This window comes from Dromiciops gliroides, chromosome 1, assembly GCF_019393635.1.
Source record: "Dromiciops gliroides isolate mDroGli1 chromosome 1, mDroGli1.pri, whole genome shotgun sequence".
NCBI classification, from domain to species: Eukaryota; Metazoa; Chordata; class Mammalia; order Microbiotheria; family Microbiotheriidae; genus Dromiciops; species Dromiciops gliroides.
The window spans coordinates 544,528,754-544,548,219 of NC_057861.1; the positions used below are offsets into that span (position 1 = coordinate 544,528,754).

Sequence of the window (19,466 nt, forward strand, 5' to 3'; positions counted from 1 at the left end):
CACCATAAAAATTTATAAATGCATCCTTGTAGCAAACATTGGCATTTAATAGACTATGCCATTTAAGGAGAACAAACAGATAGGATGTGACAGTGATGACAGCATTGTGTGGCTCAAAGTGCTGGACTGATCATAGACTTATCCTCTACTAGCTGAACATCTGAATTCAACAAAAGTGGTGGCTCCAAGACAAGACAACTAGCAGAAGAGTTAATGTCAACAGACTAGAGGACTTCTCCAAGCATGAATAGGTTGTTGCAATTTTGGAAGGAAAGCTGAGCCAACACATTGTTATCAACAGTGGAGTCAAAAAGGAGTGAGCAGCTTTCAGAGATCTGAAGTACAGAATCTCATTTACTCATCTGGGCCAGAACATTTACAAACATCAAGATTGGCTTAATGGAAATGACAGAGTAATTCAGAAGCAGCTAAATAAAAAAAAATAGAACTACACAAGGTTCAGCAGGATAGTTCATCTGTCTCTAAGATGGCAATGTTTAACTCCATCAAAAGTAAAGTGTACAGGGGCAGCTAGGTGGCACAGTGGATAAAGCACCCACTCTGTATTCAGGAGTACCTGAGTTCAAATCCGGCCTCAGACACTTGACACTTACTAGCTGTGTGACCCTGTGCAAGTCACTTAACCCCCATTGCCCTGCCAAAAAATTAACCAAAAAGTAAAGTGTATTGATACCAGTGATCTAGATTATACTGTAATCTGACAAAATAGCTGTGGGTAAATCAGAGGTAAGGAATGAAAGAGGGTCTTCCCAAGACTTCTTTAACCGCTCATTGATTAAAAAATTACTAAGAATTAAAAGGAATGTAAATAATACTGTGGTTAATGGATCCTGTTCTGCTGTGAATTTGTGCTAATCTTTAGTTGAACATTAGAATTTCTACTGAACAGATGTTTCTCTAATGCTTGACCTTCAGTGATGAGTTATTAAGTTTCTACATTGTATTTACACAGAGAATTATGTTTTAAATTGTTTTAGTACTGGCCATCACCAATTAGATGCTCATAAGCAGTCAGTACATAATGAAAATTTCTTATCAGAAAAAAGTAAAGTGCAAGGAACGTTTAGAGAGATAAAGTATTTTTGGCTCAGTAAGAAGGAAGTTTAGTTTATACTGATAGTAAAAATCCGAAGTATTTTATGATGCCTTGAAGGCTATTTATGGGCCAAAGACTTATGGTAGATCTCAACTACTCAATGCTGATGGAGCCACACTGATTAGTAATAAGGATATGATTCTGGAGAGATGGGCTGAACACTTCCATAGTGTTCTCAAAACTCAGTTCTCAACATAGCATCATTAATCAATGCTGATCCCTCTCTAGCCAAACATCCCACTGAAGAAGGTATGATGCCATTAGGGTCCTCTTGTGGCAAAACATCTGGCTCTGATTCTATTCCAGCTGCGATTTACAAGGCAGGGAGTCCACTGGAAGCTCATACAAAAGCTGAAATTTTCCAGGTTACATGGCAAGAGGAGGTTATCCCCAAAGTGTTCAAGGATGCCTCCATTATCCATCACAGGGTAGGGTCCCTCTTTTAGTCATTGCCAGCAAGATTATTGCCAGTCTCCTCCTTGATAGGCTAATCCTTCATCTGGAAGATGGTCTTCTACCCAAGGTCCAGTGTGACTTCAGAAAAAGTTGAGGAATGGTGAATATAGTGTTTGCTGCCCAACAACTCCAGAAGAAATGTCAGGAGCACAACAGAGGTCGATGCACGATGTCGATCTGACCTTTGATACTGTTAGTCATGTGGGCTTGTGGAAGATCATGGCAAAATTTAGTTGCCCAGAGTTTATCAGTATTGTACATTAGTTTCATGATGGCATGTTTACACATGTGCTGGATAATGGACTATGCTCTCCTGCTTTCCCAGTCACCAGTGGAGTGAAGCAAGGCTATTCGCTTGCTCCCATGCAAAATGTTTTCAGCATTGTTATCAGATGCTTTCATTGAAGACAAAAATGGCATCAAGGTCATCTACCAGGCTGATGGCAAATTACTTAACCTGAAAAGGCAAGATGCTAAGACTTAAGTGGAGGGAGAACTGTGTTTGTAGAGGATTGTGCATTCAAACTTCTGAGGCTGAGACACAACAGAGTATGGATTAATTCTCTGCTTTGTGTGTTTATTTTGGCCTGATAATTAACACTAATAAAACACAGGTTCTCCACAAGCCAGGATCACACCATCCATACAGGCAACCACTGGTTACAACAGATGGAGAAATCTTGAACACTGTGGTTCACTTACCTTGGCAGTGTACTTTCTAGGCATGTACACGTGGATGATGAGGTTAGCAGAGCTAGCTCAGTATTTGAGAGGATCTGAAGGAAAGTGTGGTCTCTGTAGACTGAAGGTCTACAGAGCTGTTGTACTGATCTCATTGTTGTATGCCTTCTTCCAGAAGTTCACAGATTCTGGCCCTAACATAAAGGCTTAGGTCAGAAAGTAGGCTGGAAGGATGAGCAAACAAAAACCAAATCTCACCATCAAAAAGCTATTATGGTGACAGGGATATTCAAGAAATGAAGAGAATGACTAAGCCAATATGGTGGGGCAGCAAAGAAGTATATAATGCTTTTCTCTCCCTCCCCTCTACTCCCCTCAAAGTCATCCTAACAGATCTAGAAAAAACACTACACACAATCCTGACCAAGAAATACAAGAAAAAATCATAGTGAGTCACTTTTCTAGCCCAGGTCAATATAGGGAGACAGGGCTCCAGAGATTGAGGAGGGATCTGGTGAAGATCATGTTACAGAGGGGACTCTATCCCAAGGGGAAGCTATAAGTCAATGAAAGAAGAGGTCTCAAACACAGCAAAGAGGATCCTAAATTTCTACAGAGTGCCCAAATCAGTGTCAACTGTTCTGAGTCATAGGTGCAGAGTGAACTGAGCAAGAGACCTGTGCCTAGAGGTGGTCATAAGCACTCTAGTCAGGGTTTCAGTTCCAGGTTTTAACTCAGTCTAAAGTCTGTAGAGGAATTACTAGGGCAGGAATCCAAGTTGGAAATGAACTCTGAAGTTCTTCCATTCTGAACCAGTAAAACTTCCCACTTTGTTAATAGTGGCTACCTCCTGTAGCAATCTATTGAAACCCCAAACAAAGAAGCTTCTTGAAACCATGTCCTAAGTAATTTATCACAATCAGATTTGAAATTACCATCCTGGAAACACGATGTATTGATTGGTCAGATAGGACAAACTCACATGCCACTTTATATCTCTCTTTGGCCCCAGACCCAATTATGTTTCACATTCTATCTCACCATCTATCCTAGCTATATCTTTGCCATCCACGTGTTCACCCCTTTAATTCTCCTGATACAGGTGCTCTGTAGTTCTATAGCAATGTTTCTTCTATTTTTCTCTTTGTTGATTGTCACCAAAATGATCCCTATCTTATTTCCCATCTGAATTTTCTTCTTAAATTATACTGCCACACCACCACCCTTTATTTAATTCATTCCTCTTGAATAATGCATACTTTCCAAGAACTATACTACAGTCATGAATCTCATTCCACCAAGTCTCTGTAATACCTATGAGGACAAAATGACTAATTTAATCCATTTGTTACCCATACTTTCTGTATTTATATATAGCTATTTGAGGTCATGAGGTTTTTTTTTTCCCTTCAGGATCCTTTTGAATATCACTTCTCATAAATTACTAGTTGTTTTGTGTAATATTCTTTTATGTTATACTTGCTTTTTTCCATAGCTTGTCAGATCTATGTGGACCATTTTGACCATTTTTCCTCCTCCCTTAACAGTTTAAGCTCACTTTGAATTGATTCATAAAATGCCAGGAAAATATGAACAAATTTGCTAGGTTTATTCTGTTCCTAGAAAAAAGCCTATTGTTACTATATTTTAATAACTGTAGCTCACATTTTTATAGTATTTTTAAGGTTTACAAAATGCTTTCCTCTTAACAACCTTTAACAGTAGATGACATTATTATCCCAGATTTTTATATGAGGAAACTGAGGCATAGAGAAGTTAAGTGGGGGCAGCTAGGTGGTGCAGTGGATAAAGCACTGGCCTGGATTCAGGAGGACCTGAGTTTAAATCCAACCTCAGACACTTGACACTTACTAGCTGTGTGACCCTGGGCAAGTCACTTAACCCTCATTGCCCCATAAAAAAAAAGAGAGAGAGAGAGAGAAGTTAAGTGATTTTCCCAGGGTCATATAGCCAGTAAGAGCATAAAGCCAGGAAATAAAATTAGCTTCCTGATTCCAAGTCCAGCACTCTTTGCACCACACCACACTCCCCTTTTTCAAAGACATAATAAAAAATAAATCTAAATCTAAGACAGTAAGTTTTCAAACAATATATCTTGTTCACCATAGTTTACCAAAGGCTCAGGTCCTCGATAGACCACCAATTATTGGCAAACATTTTCATCTTCTCCTCATGTCTGCATTGAAACCCTGAAAAGCAGATTCTCCTTGGAAATAATATACTGAGGGGCAGCTAGGTGGCGGAGTGGATAAAGCACTGGCTTTGGATTCAGGAGGACTCGAGTTCAAATCTGATCTCAGACATTTGACATTTACTAGCTGTATGACCCTGAGCAAGTCACTTAACCCTCATTGCCCCGCCCCCCCAAAGAAAAAAGAAAGAAACCTAGAAAGAATATACTGAACACAAATGTATTTATCATAAAACCTTCTGTTTTGTACTAATTAAAAGTAATTTTCAAAAATACTGTAAAATATCTCTTTTAAAGCACTGAAAAGCCAGGAACTTAATCTTCCATGTAAGTCTGTCAACCTTGAGGTGCTATAAAAGTTCAGTTAACATAATCATTATTATTTAAAACCACAGGATGTCATTGTCATGACCTAGTTTTACCTATGGATCAAATCAGCAAAGAGAGGACTCTAAAGGGATTCAATTCAATTTTTTTTGGGGGGGTCCCCGATTCAATTCAATTTAAACATTTATCAAACATCTATGATTTGCAAGGCACTGGGATATACTGGGAGTTTATTATTGTTTAGAGCTGTGATTTTGGTGATATAGGGAACCTTAAGTGAGGAAACTGTCTACCAATGCAGGTTAGCAACTTCCAGTCTAAAAGAGAGTGGCCTGGGGCATGGAAAATTTAAATGACTTATGAACATGTGTCAGAGGCAGGACCTGGTCCCCTCACTCTGAGATCCACTGGGCCATGCTGCCTCTCACACTGGGGATACAAAGACAGAAACAAAGCAGTCCCACTCTTGAAAACCTCATTCCATTCTTGGGGAGAGGGCAGGGTTGATCATGGTAGAGAATGCTTACCTGTAATTTCAGAGGTAATTAGAATCTGAATCCCTAAGAATATTGTAACATTTGAAAGAAGACAGGAAAACAGCTTCTTATTAAGACTCAGCACATTGTAGTAAGAACGGATGAAAGGATATGGGAGGAAGGTGATAACATAGAGGAAACCTCCTATAGCAGCAGCTGTATTGGCTAGAAATTTGGAGAGGGAAAATAGAAATCGTGAAACAATATGCAGTAACTTAAAGCACAACCCCCCTTTTCTAATCCAATAAGGCAGTTTTATAACCAAAGTGTTTGGGTAGCCATCAAATATTTCATTCATAAAAACTGAAGGAAACTTATTCTGACAATTGCTCTTCTGTATTAAAAGACTATGGCCTCTTACAACAATTTAACCAAGGACAAATCATTACATTCATGAAAGTTTTATTTTGAATGACTACTTTAAAATTCAAATAGGAAGAGAAATTCTCGAAGTGCAAAATTATGTGGAAAAATATTAGACTCACCAAAGTGAGTTATGAGGATATGAGATATGAGGAGTTATGTAATCCTATCAGTACCAGGACAGGAATACCCATCTACAAAATTCCTGACAAATGGTCACTCAGCTTTTACTTTAAAATTTCCTATGACAGAGACCTCACTACCTACATCAAAGCATTTCATTTGGGGTTTGGATACTTCTAAAGAGTTTGTAAGGTTTTTATAAATCAAGCACCAATCTACTTCTTTGCAACATCTATCCACTGTTCATGGATCTGTTTTCTGGGGCTAAAAATAACCAAGTCTACTTATGCTATCCTTTGTGAATAGTCCCTCTATTCTATACGAAAGTCCTTAAAATACTTGAAAATAGCTGTCATGTCCCCTTTATATTTCTTTCTTTTTTCCAACTAAACATACAGAGTTTCTTCACAAATCCTTATATAGGATTGTTCTATGGGGTTTTTGTTTGTTTGTTTGGGGGTTTTTTTTGTATTTTAAGCATTTTTTAGCATTTAGCTTGTCAATGTTTTCTAAATTTGAGGCACCTAGAACTGAGTATAATACTCTAGAGGTAAGCATGCCAGGACTGAATATAGTAGTACTATTTATTATCTCTAAGTCCTTCTGCTAACGTTTCCAGGCTGTGTGACCTTGGGAAAGTCCCTTTTCCTTCCAGTGTCCAAGGCAATTTTTAAAAAGATTATAAACCCAGAGTAGATGCCAATCTCCACTCATAGAGGGAATTTCCTCATTGGAAGTACCCTAGACCAGGAAAATCACAAGACTGGTCCGAAAAAAAAAAAACAACCTCAGGAAACTGAAATTCTGGTAGGAAACTTCAGCTATCTGGAACCCTAGTGGTGTTTTTATTTCTTTTTTCACTTGAAGTTTGTAAAGGAGGATAGATATGGCAAGTGAAATATGGACAGCTTTTTTACTAACATGCTTTACTATATCAGAACTCTGGTCTTACACCAAGTGATGAGGTAATTATGAAAACTGGAGTTCAGGACTCTATGAATGTTTGCTAGCATGTTAATTAGACACTTCACATCTATTAGGGGTGAAGGTAAGTGGGTGGTAGAGGAGGATGAGCCAGAATGGGAATCATATCAGCTGACAAAAGGTGAGAAGTTCCACTACACACAGCTTTTTAGCATTCTCCACAGCTAGTTGGAAGGACCTGGCCAAATTCTCATGTTAAAGTCCTAGGAGCATAGCTTATGGGGTCTTGAATCTTTTTAGAATGGCTTGAAGCAAGCCATTTTGTCCTAGGTAGAGTACAACCTCCACTTTGCTTTATCTATATAGCTTCATTGAAAAATTATTATGTACTGCTGGAATTCCATATCCGTAAGCTATCCTAATTAGGCATCTAGGTGATATAGTAGACTGGGCATTGGACCTGGAGTCAGGAAGACCTGGGTTCGAGTCCTGCCTTAAGATACTCACTATATGACCCCAAGCAAGGCATTTAACCTCTCTCATCCTGTTTGCTCATATACAAAATGGGGACAACAATAGCACTTACCTCTCAGGGTTGTTGAGATGATTAAATGAGATAATATTTGAAAAGTTCTGGGCTAATCATAAGGAACTATATAACTGCTAATTATTATTATGGTTCTATATGGGTCCTGGGAGTAGATGAAGATATCATCAAGGCAAACAATCACTTCCTGGGCCAGATATTCTACTACCACATTCACCAATGTCTAAACAACTCTGGGGGCATTGTGCAAAACAAACACCATCATTCCATCATGCATTTCATATGACCTATTGCTCCACACCATCTCAGGCACCCACAAAGATATTCCCAACCTAGATCTAGCCATCACTCACAAATATATACCTTCCATGTTTATGAACTTTGAAATCCGTTATCTGATCATAATCTATTGACATTCTACATCTCCCTCTGCCTTCTACCACTATACTCTCTTCTTCATCCACACTGACCTCCAATCCCTAAATCCCTCAATTCTCTCCCAGGTCATCACTCCTGCATTAGCTATACTCTTCTCCTTTACCCATTTTACCCCTTGGTGAACAAGTTCAACTCTAAGTTGTCTTCTTATTAAGTTCCTTGACCCTTTATCATACTGCAAAATTGTGTCATGTGAGCCTCAGTTTTCTATCATTCTACCATCTGCTGCTTTCACTCCTAAGTATGAGCTGCTACACAAAGGTAAAAAAAAAAAAATCACGCAACCATCTGGACTGGGTTCACAATTTTGTTATACATCTTAACTGTGTTGCCACTGGGGCGGAGCAATCTTTCTGTACCTCTCTAATTAACTCCCTATTCCATTCTCTACAGCAGATCTTCTCAACCTTTTTTATTTCTCCTCATGGCACCTTTCCCCCCATCCTCTCAACTGAGAACCCTGCTTCATAATTTACTGAAAAAATGGAGAGCATTCACTCATTGAGAGCTCCTTCTCCTTCCCTCTTCTTCACTTCATATCACCACACACCTCCTACCACTCTTTCATTTCTGTCTCACATGAAGAGATAGCCCTTCTCGCCAAGGCTAACCTCTCTACATAAACAAGTGATCCCATTTTGTTCTAACTTCTCCAACAGATTGCCCCCTCTATCATTCTCACTTTCTCATTCATATTCATATTTTCTCTCTCTCTCTCTCTCTCTCTCTCTCTCTCTCTCTCTCTCTCTCTCTCTCTCTCTCTCTCTCTTTCTCTTTCTCTTTCTCTCTCCTTCCCTCCCTCCCTCCCCTCCTGGCTGCCTTCCTATTTCCTACAAAGAGCTAGACATACTCCTAGAGTTTCTTTACAAAATCTCCATTTAACACACATTTATTAAGCACCTACCTTGAGTAAGACAGTGGTAGATGCAAAGAAACAAAGAAAATAATTTTTACCATCCAGGAGCTTATATTTTACTGGAGAATTTGGAATAGATGGGCTTCTAGACTCACCAGTGCTGAAGAATGTGCTGATCATAAAGCCAAAGAATATGGAAACAATGGCAGAGCAGATCAGAAAGAAAAACACCAAAGATCCTTCACTGTAGCGGATTATTGGCAGGTATGCAATCTACCATAAAAAATCCAATAAGTCAATTCAGTTATATAAGTAAGTGTGGTTTATAAGAAGACAAGGTAAAATGGGGTAAAGAAATAGATCCTTAAATACTGTAGTATCACTAAAACAATTAATAAGCTATCCATTGTTTGAAATATAGTAAAAGGGAATATAAATGAATTATAACTACAGAAAAGACAATCCTGTTGAGCCCTAAAAATTGATCAAATATTTCCCTAGAGATTAAGTATATATGACCAATATCAGGGCTTCCACAGCAGAATCGTCAGCAATTCCCTTTAATTCAATTAATAACCTCAGCACTACCTACCAATATTAGGTTCTTTCCCCAACAGGCAGCAACAGAATTCCTTTATTACACTCTGCTATTAACATCTTCAACTGCATTTCCCTGGTGTGGGTGGGGAGGGATTGTGGAGCTTCTGTGTTTCTAACCCTTCAGGATCTTCTTTTCTCCTGCTATTCTATTCTGCCAGGGAAGGCCCTCAGTTACACTATCGTTGCCTTGATGATACATATATTTGATGTTACATCAATGCAATAGTGTAATACCTCCTACTCAACAATAAAGTATGACCTCCACTCTCTTCCCCAATGAAACTAAAACAAACACAAAACATGAGATACTTGCCTTGACAAACAATATCACAGTTAGCAAAATGATGGTTAAAAGAAGAAACATGAAGTACATGAAGAAATATGAACTCCATAGCAACAGATTGCTAAGTCCCATTATGCGGAGGTACTCCTGTTAGAAGTCAAAAAAGTCAAAAGGTATGAGACCTAACATTTTAATACACAAATAGAAAACTGTTTAATAATCTATCAAGAACTCCATTAAAGGTACTTTTTATTTAACTGTATTCTCAGGGGCACCGGCCCTGGATTCAGGAGGACCTGAGTTCAAATCCGGCCTCAGACACTTGACACTTACTAGCTGTGTGACCTTGGGCAAGTCACTTAACCCCCATGGCCCCACAAAAACAAAACAAAACAAAAAACCAACTGTATTCTTAGAAGGTCTGTTCTACGGTGGCCAATTTTATCCCAATTACTGATCAGTAGAAAATACTAAAACCAGGATATAAGTAGAAAGAGAATCTCTTGAGATTATTCTGGGGGCTAACAATTGGAAATCAAAGGAATGTCCAATTGTGGATTGACTGAAGAAGCTGTGGTATATGATTGTAATGGAACATTATTGTGCTACAAGAAATGACAAGCAGGATGATTTCAGAAAAACCTGGAAAGATTCTTATGAACTGATATATAGTGAAGTGAGCAGAACCAGGAGAACATTGTGCACAGTGACAGCATTATTGTTCTATGACCAATTGTGAATGACTTAACTACTCTCAGCAATACAATGATCCAAGACAATCCCAAAGGACTAATGATGAAGCATACTATCCACCTCCAGAGAAAGAACTGATATTGATGGAACACAAACTGAAGCATGCTATTTTGCCCTTTCTCTTTTTTTTACTTGAGTCTTTTTATGTAAAATGACTAATATGGAAATGTTTTATATAATTGCACATGTATAACCTATACTGATTGCTTGTAACCTTGTGGGGGGGACGGAAGGAATGAGAGAGGGATAGAATTTGGAACTCAAAACTTTAAATAAATAAATAAACATTGAAAATCCAGTTCATGCAAAAAAAAAAAAAACATCACAGGACAACTAAAAAAAAAATCAGAACTTTTCAGTTAAGAATGACAAAGGTGGGGCAGCTAGGTAGCGCAGTGGATAGAGCACCGGTCCTGGATTCAGGAGGACCTGAGTTCAAATCCGGCCTCAGGCACTTAACACTTACTAGCTGTGTGACCCTGGGCAAGTCACTTAACCCCAATTGCCTCACCGGCCCCCACCCAAAAAAAAGAATGACAAAGGCTCTGAGGCATATAATTATACAAAACAATATCATGAATTAAGTAAATGTGAATTTGTTAATTAAATTTTAAAAAATGAACAAGAGAGAAGTATTTTTTGGGGGGGCAATGAGGGTTAAGTGACTTGCCCAAGGTAACACAGCTGGTGTCAAGTGTCTGAGGCTGTATTTGAACTCAGGTCCTCCTGAATCCAGGGCCGGTGCTTTATCCACTGTGCCACCTAGCTGCCCCAGGAGAAGTATTTTTTCAAATATACCTTACTATAACATACTTTAGAAAAAAATTAACCCCAAAAGTGATAAAAATTGTAAGAAATTATATTTTCTAAAAGTTTAGATATTATATATCCATTTTGGTCTGCTTGTATAAATTAGGATACTCAGGCTTCTACTCCTAAACTTTAAGGTTAATGCTTTGGAATAACTTGGTGAACTAGAATCACGTAACTGATTTCTTAAGCAACCTCTTGTCTAGAAGGAATGATTGCTGACTTCACTCCTTATCTTTAGGACAAATGGAAATATCATAAACACCAGTAATCATAGACTTGTAGCTTTAAAATATCTTAAAGCAACTTGATACAGGAATAAATCCAGAGTTCCAAAATGTGAAGTCATTAGGTAATAGGGATTTAATTTAGTTATTAAAAATCGTTTAGAAGAAGCAAAGAAGAACAAGATGGCTATATGGGCAATATTGAAAATGGATGAAAAATTGGTATGGGGGTTACTGGGAGATAAGACTTTCAAAGAATAAGAGGGGGTCAACTTGAGATGGATGGTATGTTAATGATCTATTAAGGGGGGGGGGGCAGATAGGTGGTGCAATAGATAAAGCACGGGCTCTGGATTCAGGAGGACCTGAGTTCAAATACAGCCTCAGACACTTGACACTAGCTATGTGACCCTGGCAGGTCACTTAACCCTCACTGCCCCACAAAAAAAAAAAAAGAAAGAAAGAAAGAAAGAAAGAAAGAAAGAAAGAAAGAAAGAAAGAAAGAAAGAAAGAAAGAAAGAAAGAAAGAAAGAAAGAAAGGAAGGAAGGAAAGAAAAGAAAAAAAAATAATGAGCTACTTATTTCCTTCTGTTTTCTCTCCCAAAGAGATTGGTATTTAGATTGGGAGATGTAGAACAATAATGATTAAGAGGGAAATGGAAACCAAAGACAAGTCTTAGAAATGAAGTCTGGCACAAGTGAACAGTCCTCAGTGATTTCAAATCAAAGTGCAGAAGAACTATTTCACAAAACACTAAAAACACTGGCAGATATGATTGTTGATAATGTTGTCAGTGATTATGAAAGATTCTATAGAACAGGAGACGTATTATAGGAGTGGTACAAGGCAAATTCTATCTCAGTTAAAAAAAAGATAGGTAGAAGGCTGGTAAGCTGGCTTTTGATGCCTGGCAAAGCTATGAACGCATTATTAAAGGAAAACAGTGACCACTAAAAGCCAGCACAGTTCTATCAAGAATGAGTCAGTTTTGGAGCAGCTAGGTGGTACAGTGATAGAGCACTGGTTCTGAATTCAGGAGAATCTGCGTTCAAATCCAGCCTCAGACACTTAACAATTACTAGCTGTGGGACCCTGGGCAAGTCAACCAATTGCCTCACCAAAAAAAAAAAAATAAATAAATAAAAGGGTCAGTCTTGACTAACCTCATTTCCTCATTGCACAGAATAACTAAAAGTAAATCAGGAAATAAATGCAATAAATGTGGTATAGTTAGATTTAAGCATCATATAAATATTACATATCTCTGTTCTGTCTTTAGTTATTCTGTCAAAAAGTGAAATGAGGTTTGTAAGGTATGAACTATTCTTGATGAAATTATGCTTGTTTCTCAGTCTTTTAGTGATGTCCATGTGGTTGAGATGGAGAGATACAGGTTTGATAACAGTAAACTTAAGTAGATTTGTAATGCAATGATTGGACATAAAGGGTAGTCATCTTAATTAGTCAATGCTGGCCTGGAAGAAGGTCACTAGCTGAGTAGGGATCTACCTTTGGGTCCGTGTGGTTCAACATTTTTATTAGTGACTTACTGGGATGAGGGTATAGATGACATGAATATCAAATCTTCAGGTAACACAAACACAACTAATACTGTAGGTGACAAAACCAAGAGAAGTTCCTCTTAGGCCTAGAATAATAGTTGAATCAAAAAAAATTAATAGGGATAAATATGATGTTCTATAATTGGATTCAACATAATTAACTTCAAAAAGTGAAGGATAGAAGGGATATAGGTTTTCCTGTGAAAAGGAACTTAAGTTTTGGGGGAATTTTTGTGAAGCAACTAAATATAAGTATGATATAGCAGCCAAAAAAGCTAATGCTTTCAAGGCTGCATTATAAAAGGTAAAGTGTCCAGAATGAGATAGGTATAGTGATAATATACTTTATGTTGAGTTCACATTTAAAATATCATATTCTGTTCTAGATTACATTTAAGGAAAGACGCAGAAAATTGGAAGTATGACCAAAAAAGGGTAACCAGGAGGATGAAAAACTAAAGAAAATGCTGTACAAGGATGAATTGAGGGAACTGGGAACACTTAAGCTGGACAAGAGAAGAGTTGAGGAGGACATGATGGACTTCAAGTATCTGAAGGGCTGTCATGTAGAAAGTTTATTAAATTTACTGTACTTGGCCACAGAGAACACAAGTAGAAGTAATGAGTGGAAATTTCAGAAGCAGATGTTTCTTATTTTGAGGACATCTTCCTAAAATTTCCTCAAAATTATAGCTATCCTGGGGGAGGGGGGAAATCAAGTCAAGATGGTGGAGGAAAGACAGTGACTTACCTGAGTTCTCCCCAAGACCATTCCAAATACCTTCAAATAATGCCATAACATAATTCCTGGAGCAGCAGAACCAAAAAAGGACAGGGTTTAAAGTAAATAAAAATAGGCTGGGAAAATGAGCAAACAGAAAAAATATGACCATAGAAAGTAACTATGGTGACAAGGAAGATCAAAATACACCCTCAGAAGACCATAACAAAGACAAAGCTCCTACAACCAAAAATATGAATTAGTCTTAGGCCCTAGAAGGGCTCAAAAAGGACTTTGAAAATAAAGTAAGAGAGGTAGAGGAAAAAATGGGAAGAGAATTGAGAGTGATGCAAGAAAATAATAAAAAATGATTTAGAAATAAAGGGTGATACCATAGGTAAATTAAGAGAGGAAGGAATAGTTTACCTCTCAGATCTATGGTGAGGAGAAAAATTTATGACCAACCAAAAGATAGAGAATATTATGAAATTCAAAGTGAATGATTTTGATTATATTATTAAATTAACAAGGTTTTGCACAAATAGAAGGAATGCATCCCAAAAATTAGAAAGGAAGCAGAAAGCTGGGAAACAATTTTTACAACCAGTGTTTCTAATAAAGGCCTCATTTCTAAAATATATAGGGAACTAAAACAAATTCATAAGAATGCAAGTCATAGGGGCAGCTAGGTGGCGCAGTGGATAGAGCACTGGCACTGGATTCAGGAGGACCTGAGTTCAAATCCAGCCTCAGACACTTGACACTTACTAGCTGTGTGACCCTGGGCAAGTCACTTAACCCCAATTGCCTCACCCCCCCTCCAAAAAAAGAATGCAAGTCATTCCCCAATTGAGAAATGGTCCAAGCATATGAACAGGCAGTTTTCAGATGAAGAAATCAAAGCTATCTATTGCTATATGAAAAATGCTCTAAATCACTATTGATTAGAGAAATGAAAATTAAAACAACTCTGAGGTACCACCTCACACCTATCAGATTGGTTAATATGACAAAAAAAGGAAAAAAAAACAAATGTTGGAGAAGCTGTGGAGAAATTGGAACACTAATGCATTATTGGTGGACTTGTGAACTGATCCAACCATTCTGGAGAGCAATCTGGAATTATGCCCAAAGGGCATACCCTTTGACCCAGTAATACCACTACTAGGTCTGTATTCCAAAGAGATCATAAACAGGGGAAAAGGACCCACATGTACAAACATATTTATAGCAGCTTTCTTTTTGGTGAAAAAGAATTGGAAATAGAGGCAATGTCCATCAAATGGGGAATAGCTGAACAAGTTGTGGTATATGAATGTAAGGTGGTATATAAATTATAATGGAATACTATTGTGCTGTAAGAAATGATGAGCAGGCAGATTTCAGAAAAACCTGATGGACTTAAGTAGACTGATGCTGAGTGAAGTGAGCAGAACCACTTCAAGAACAAGAACAAGAACAAGAACATTGTACACAGTAACAGCAATATTGTGCGATGATCAACTACAATAGATTTAATTCTTTCTCAGCAATATAATGATCCAAGACAACTCCAAAGGACTCATGATGGAAAATGTTCTCCATATCCGGGAAAAAGAACTGTGGGTTCTGAATTGAACTATACTGGTTCTACTGATTATTCTTTCACAACATGATTAATGTAGAAATATGTTTAATGTGATTGTGCTTATATAACCTATATCAGATTGCTTTCTGTGTTGAGGAAGGGGGAGGGAAGGGAGGGAAGGAGAAAAATTTGGAACTAAAAATCTTATGAAAACCAATGTTGAAAACTATCTTTACATGTAATTGGAAAAATGATAAAATGCTTTTATGACAAAAAAGTCAACAGCTTGGTAAAGGAGACACAAAAAAATTACAGAAGATAATAATACCTTAAAAAACAGACTGGGCCAAATGGTAAAAGAGGTACAAAAAGCTGGAGGAAAAGAATGCCTTGAAAAGCCAAATTGGCCAAATGGAAAAGGAGGTACAAAAGCTCTCAGAAGAAAATAACTCCTTGAAAATTAGGATTGATCTAACGGCAGAAGGCCTGAAGTTTGGATGCATTTTGATGGCTTTTCCAAGGGCCCCCAGCTGTCAACATGCCACAGAACAAATACATAGAGTTACACAAAAAATGGTATGGCTACCGCTTGGATTACCATGAGAAAAAGAGAAAGAAGGAAAGTTGAAAGGCTCATGAATGTTCAAAGAAAGCAAAGGAAATGACTGGTCTAATGGCCAAACTCTACCATAAACAGCATCTTGAGAAGATTCAGATGAAAATGACTATCAAGATGCACAAAAAGAGAAATACCAAGCAAAAGAATGATGAAAACACTCCTCAAGGAGCAATGCCTGCATATCTGCTGGAGAGGGACAGTTCCATGCCAAAGTCCTTTCCAACATGATTAAATAGAAATGAAAAGAGAAAGCTGGTAAATGGGAAGTGCCCCTGCCAAAAGTTCATGCCCAGAGAGAAACATAAGTGTTAAAGGCTATTCATAAAGGGAAGAGAAAAAAGAATGCTTGGAAGAGAATGGTTACTAAATTCTTCTTTGTTGGGGATGGCTTTACTTGAAAACCACCAAAATATGAAAGATTCATTAGGCCAATGGGTTTGCATTTTAAGAAGGCTCATGTAACTCATCTGGAACTTAAAGACACTTTTTGCCTACCCATACTTGGTATGAAGAAGAATCCTTTCTCCATACTATATACAACTCTGGGTGTTATTACCAAAGGCACTGTCATTGAAGTGAATGCGAGTGAACTGGGCCTTGTGACACAAGGAGGCAAAGTTATATGGGGAAAATATGCACAGGTTACCAACAATCCAAAAAATGATGAATGCATAAATGCTGTCTTGGTTGTTGGATTGGCTGACTGAATGAAGTTCTACATCCTTAAAGATTCTACAATATATCAAGAAAACTACACAGTTATTACAGTCACAAAACAAAACCAAAGACCCAGTTCTACACATTTGTTGTTTTGATTTGAAATTAACTTGGAAAATAGATGAGACACTATTTTCTATTCTTTTATGAGACTTTTTACCATTTTGGAGTGGTAATTTTTTAAAAAGCTTGTAGCTGCTCTCATTGCTGAATACACTGAAACCCTCTTGAAGGCATTCAAGAAGTATACATTATTTGTCTCCATTTTGTGAAAGTGTTTGTCTGACCACTTAAGACTCAAGTATAAAACAACTAACAAAGGGTGTTATGTCAGTCTAACTTAATGGATAATTAGGGATAATAAGAGCTTAGTTCATTAAAAGATAGTTGAAAGGATAAAAATTAGAAGTCACCAGATAGCTTTTTTATCTGGTTTGGAAACCATGTCATTAGTTATAAGGGAAAAGGACAGGACTGGGTTAGGATGTGTCAGTGAGCTTACACAGATTCATCCATTTTACTATGAATGATCCTACTGCTAATTCTTTTCATTTTATTAATTTATTGCTCTGTCAGGGTAACCTGGAGGCAATTACCCTCAGAAACAACTAGCACACTGAAGCTTTAGCATATTATCAATACTTAAGTGTTTTATAAAAGCTTACATATATAATGCATTAATTCATAAGCTAACAACTCAAGTGTTATGGAAGTGGCCCTGAGTTCTTAAAAGCTCTGACAGATTCTAATGTGCTGCAAAGGATAAGAACAGTCATAGGGAGAGACTGTCTTCAGTTGTAGGACCAACCAAACTGAGTGTGTTGAAGCTCATCACCAGAAGGTGGCTATTACATTATTTGCCCATGACAGCCCACTAAAGTCCCTCAGTTCTGTAGTGACACAATGGGTGGAAAGGGAAGAAGAGGCTGAGATACACCATATACCAACACTGCAGGTACTTCAAATGGGAGATGATCATCCACTGACAACAATGACATGATAAACGGGCAACCCAAGTCATGTCAATCCTCACTTTGTTGCTATCAATAAAACTAGTGAACAAATGGAAGCTTCAACTCAGAATAACAAGTATATGAGTTGGATTCATTGTCCATTCAACAGCAATAAGAAAAATTTTAGAGATTGTTGGTCATCTTTTACAACAACTTATAATGAATACTTGCAAAATACTGAAGCTAAATGTAGTTTTTACACCAACATTTGTGGCAGATGAAGAGGTAGAGAAATTATGTAATTTATCAAGTCCCTCCAAATTAATTAAATAACATATATTGTAAGCACAGTGAGATCTTTTTATTCTCTGAACCTTTTAGCCAACTGCATGAGGATAAAGATATGACCTGTTGTAGAATAACATTTGTGGAATCTGGCTTATTCCCTTCTAATACATTTGTCAAGGATGATCTTGACATGCTTGTAAATCTAAGGGTTGGTTTTTTTTTTTTTTATGGAAGAGCAGGCATATGTATAGGTGGTGCTTTATTCCCTTTTTTGGGTAGTAATAGCCATAATTTATTCCAGGGATTTCATATTCTCCCCCTTTAGAACATTACTCAGAACCAAGTGACATTTTTATTCAAACAAATTGAGATGGAAGAGTTTTCAATAGGAACACCATAGCATTTAGTTATGATGGGTGAAGCCTCTGGTCAGTAGGGCAGGGTGCAGTAAATCAGCTGATCACAGTGTAAAGGGGCCTGACTTCGCCTTTTTTATGTGACTGGGAAGCCTCTGGAATATGGTCAGAGGCTACCAGGAAATTGCCCTAAAGGGAAGCACATCTTGAGTACTGGCTCCAGTAATAGCTTTGTGGCCTTTTAAGAGAAAAAAAACTAGGGAGAAGGAAGAAAATTAGGAGATATTAATCCTATGACATCCCTTCTTTCAGAAATCTTGAGAACAGGTGCTTAAACAGCAAAATTCAACATTTCAGTAAGATGTCTTCAACATGATAATACAAATTATATAGGAATCCAAAAAGATGACTGTTCAACTGATTTTTTTTTTTTTTTGCGGGGCAATGGGAGTTAAGTGACTTGCCTAGGGTCACACAGCTAGTAAGTGTCAAGTGTCTGAGGCCGGATTTGAACTCAGGTACTCCTGAATCCAGGGCCAGTGCTTTATCCACTGTGCCACCTAGCCGCCCCCTCAACTGATTATTATTAATTATAAAAGACAGGCAAATGCTCACCAAAGATTTTGCCATGGTCTTAAAGGAAGTTGTCGAGGTAGAAGATAGATTGAGACTTCTAGAACAAGGGTATATACTAAATAAATATGTAATTTGAAGGAAAGAGGGTAAAATATGGTCATTCACTACAATTGGAAAGAAAGCTCTCTGTGAGTTTGAGGGGTTTTTTTTGGGGGGGGAGTTTGAGTTTTGAAATGAGGTGTGACCAGTTTCTCCTAACCATTTCGATTCCTACATTTGGCAAGTAATGCCTCTTCAAATGAAAAATTAGGTGGTAATTCACTGTAAACACTAGAATCAGGAAAAAGAAAGAGAAAGCACTCACCTGATAAATGTTTTAACAGGTTTTTTTAGGGAAAATTAACATTACACATTTAAGTTTAATCAGCATTAACATTCTCTCCATTACTTTCATAAGTTTAGACTATCAATAGAATAAATCAAGCACTGATGTGAAAAAAAATTAGGATTGAACAAATGGAAGCTAATGACTTTATGAGAAATCAAGATACAATACAACAAAACCAAAAGAACGAAAAAATAGAAGGCAATATGAAATTTCTCATTGGAAAAACAATTGACCTGGAAAATAGGCCCAGGAGAGATAATTTGAAAATTATTAGACTACCTCAAAGCCATGATTTAAAAAAAAGAGCCTAGACATAATTTTTCAAGAAATTGTCAGGAAAAATTGCCCTGATATTCTAGAACCAGAGGGTAAAATAGAAATTTAAAGAATCCACCAACCACCTCTTCAAAGAGATCCCAAAATAAAAACACCCAGGGATATTATAGCCAAATTCCAGAGCTACCA

The 19,466-nt window shown here is 37.5% G+C and overlaps 1 protein-coding gene and 1 pseudogene across 1 annotated transcript in view; one reads left to right on the top strand and one right to left on the bottom strand.

Annotated features, from left to right (window-relative positions):
* Positions 1–19,466, bottom strand: part of LOC122751459 (phospholipid-transporting ATPase ABCA3-like) — a 211,829-nt gene that overhangs the window by 179,088 nt on the left and 13,275 nt on the right. The window contains 3 exon segments of the mRNA XM_043998522.1: positions 5,321–5,494; positions 8,736–8,853; positions 9,494–9,610. Of these exon segments, the coding sequence (XP_043854457.1) occupies positions 5,321–5,494; positions 8,736–8,853; positions 9,494–9,610 (409 nt within the window).
* LOC122737327 lies at positions 15,643–16,430 on the top strand (annotated as a pseudogene).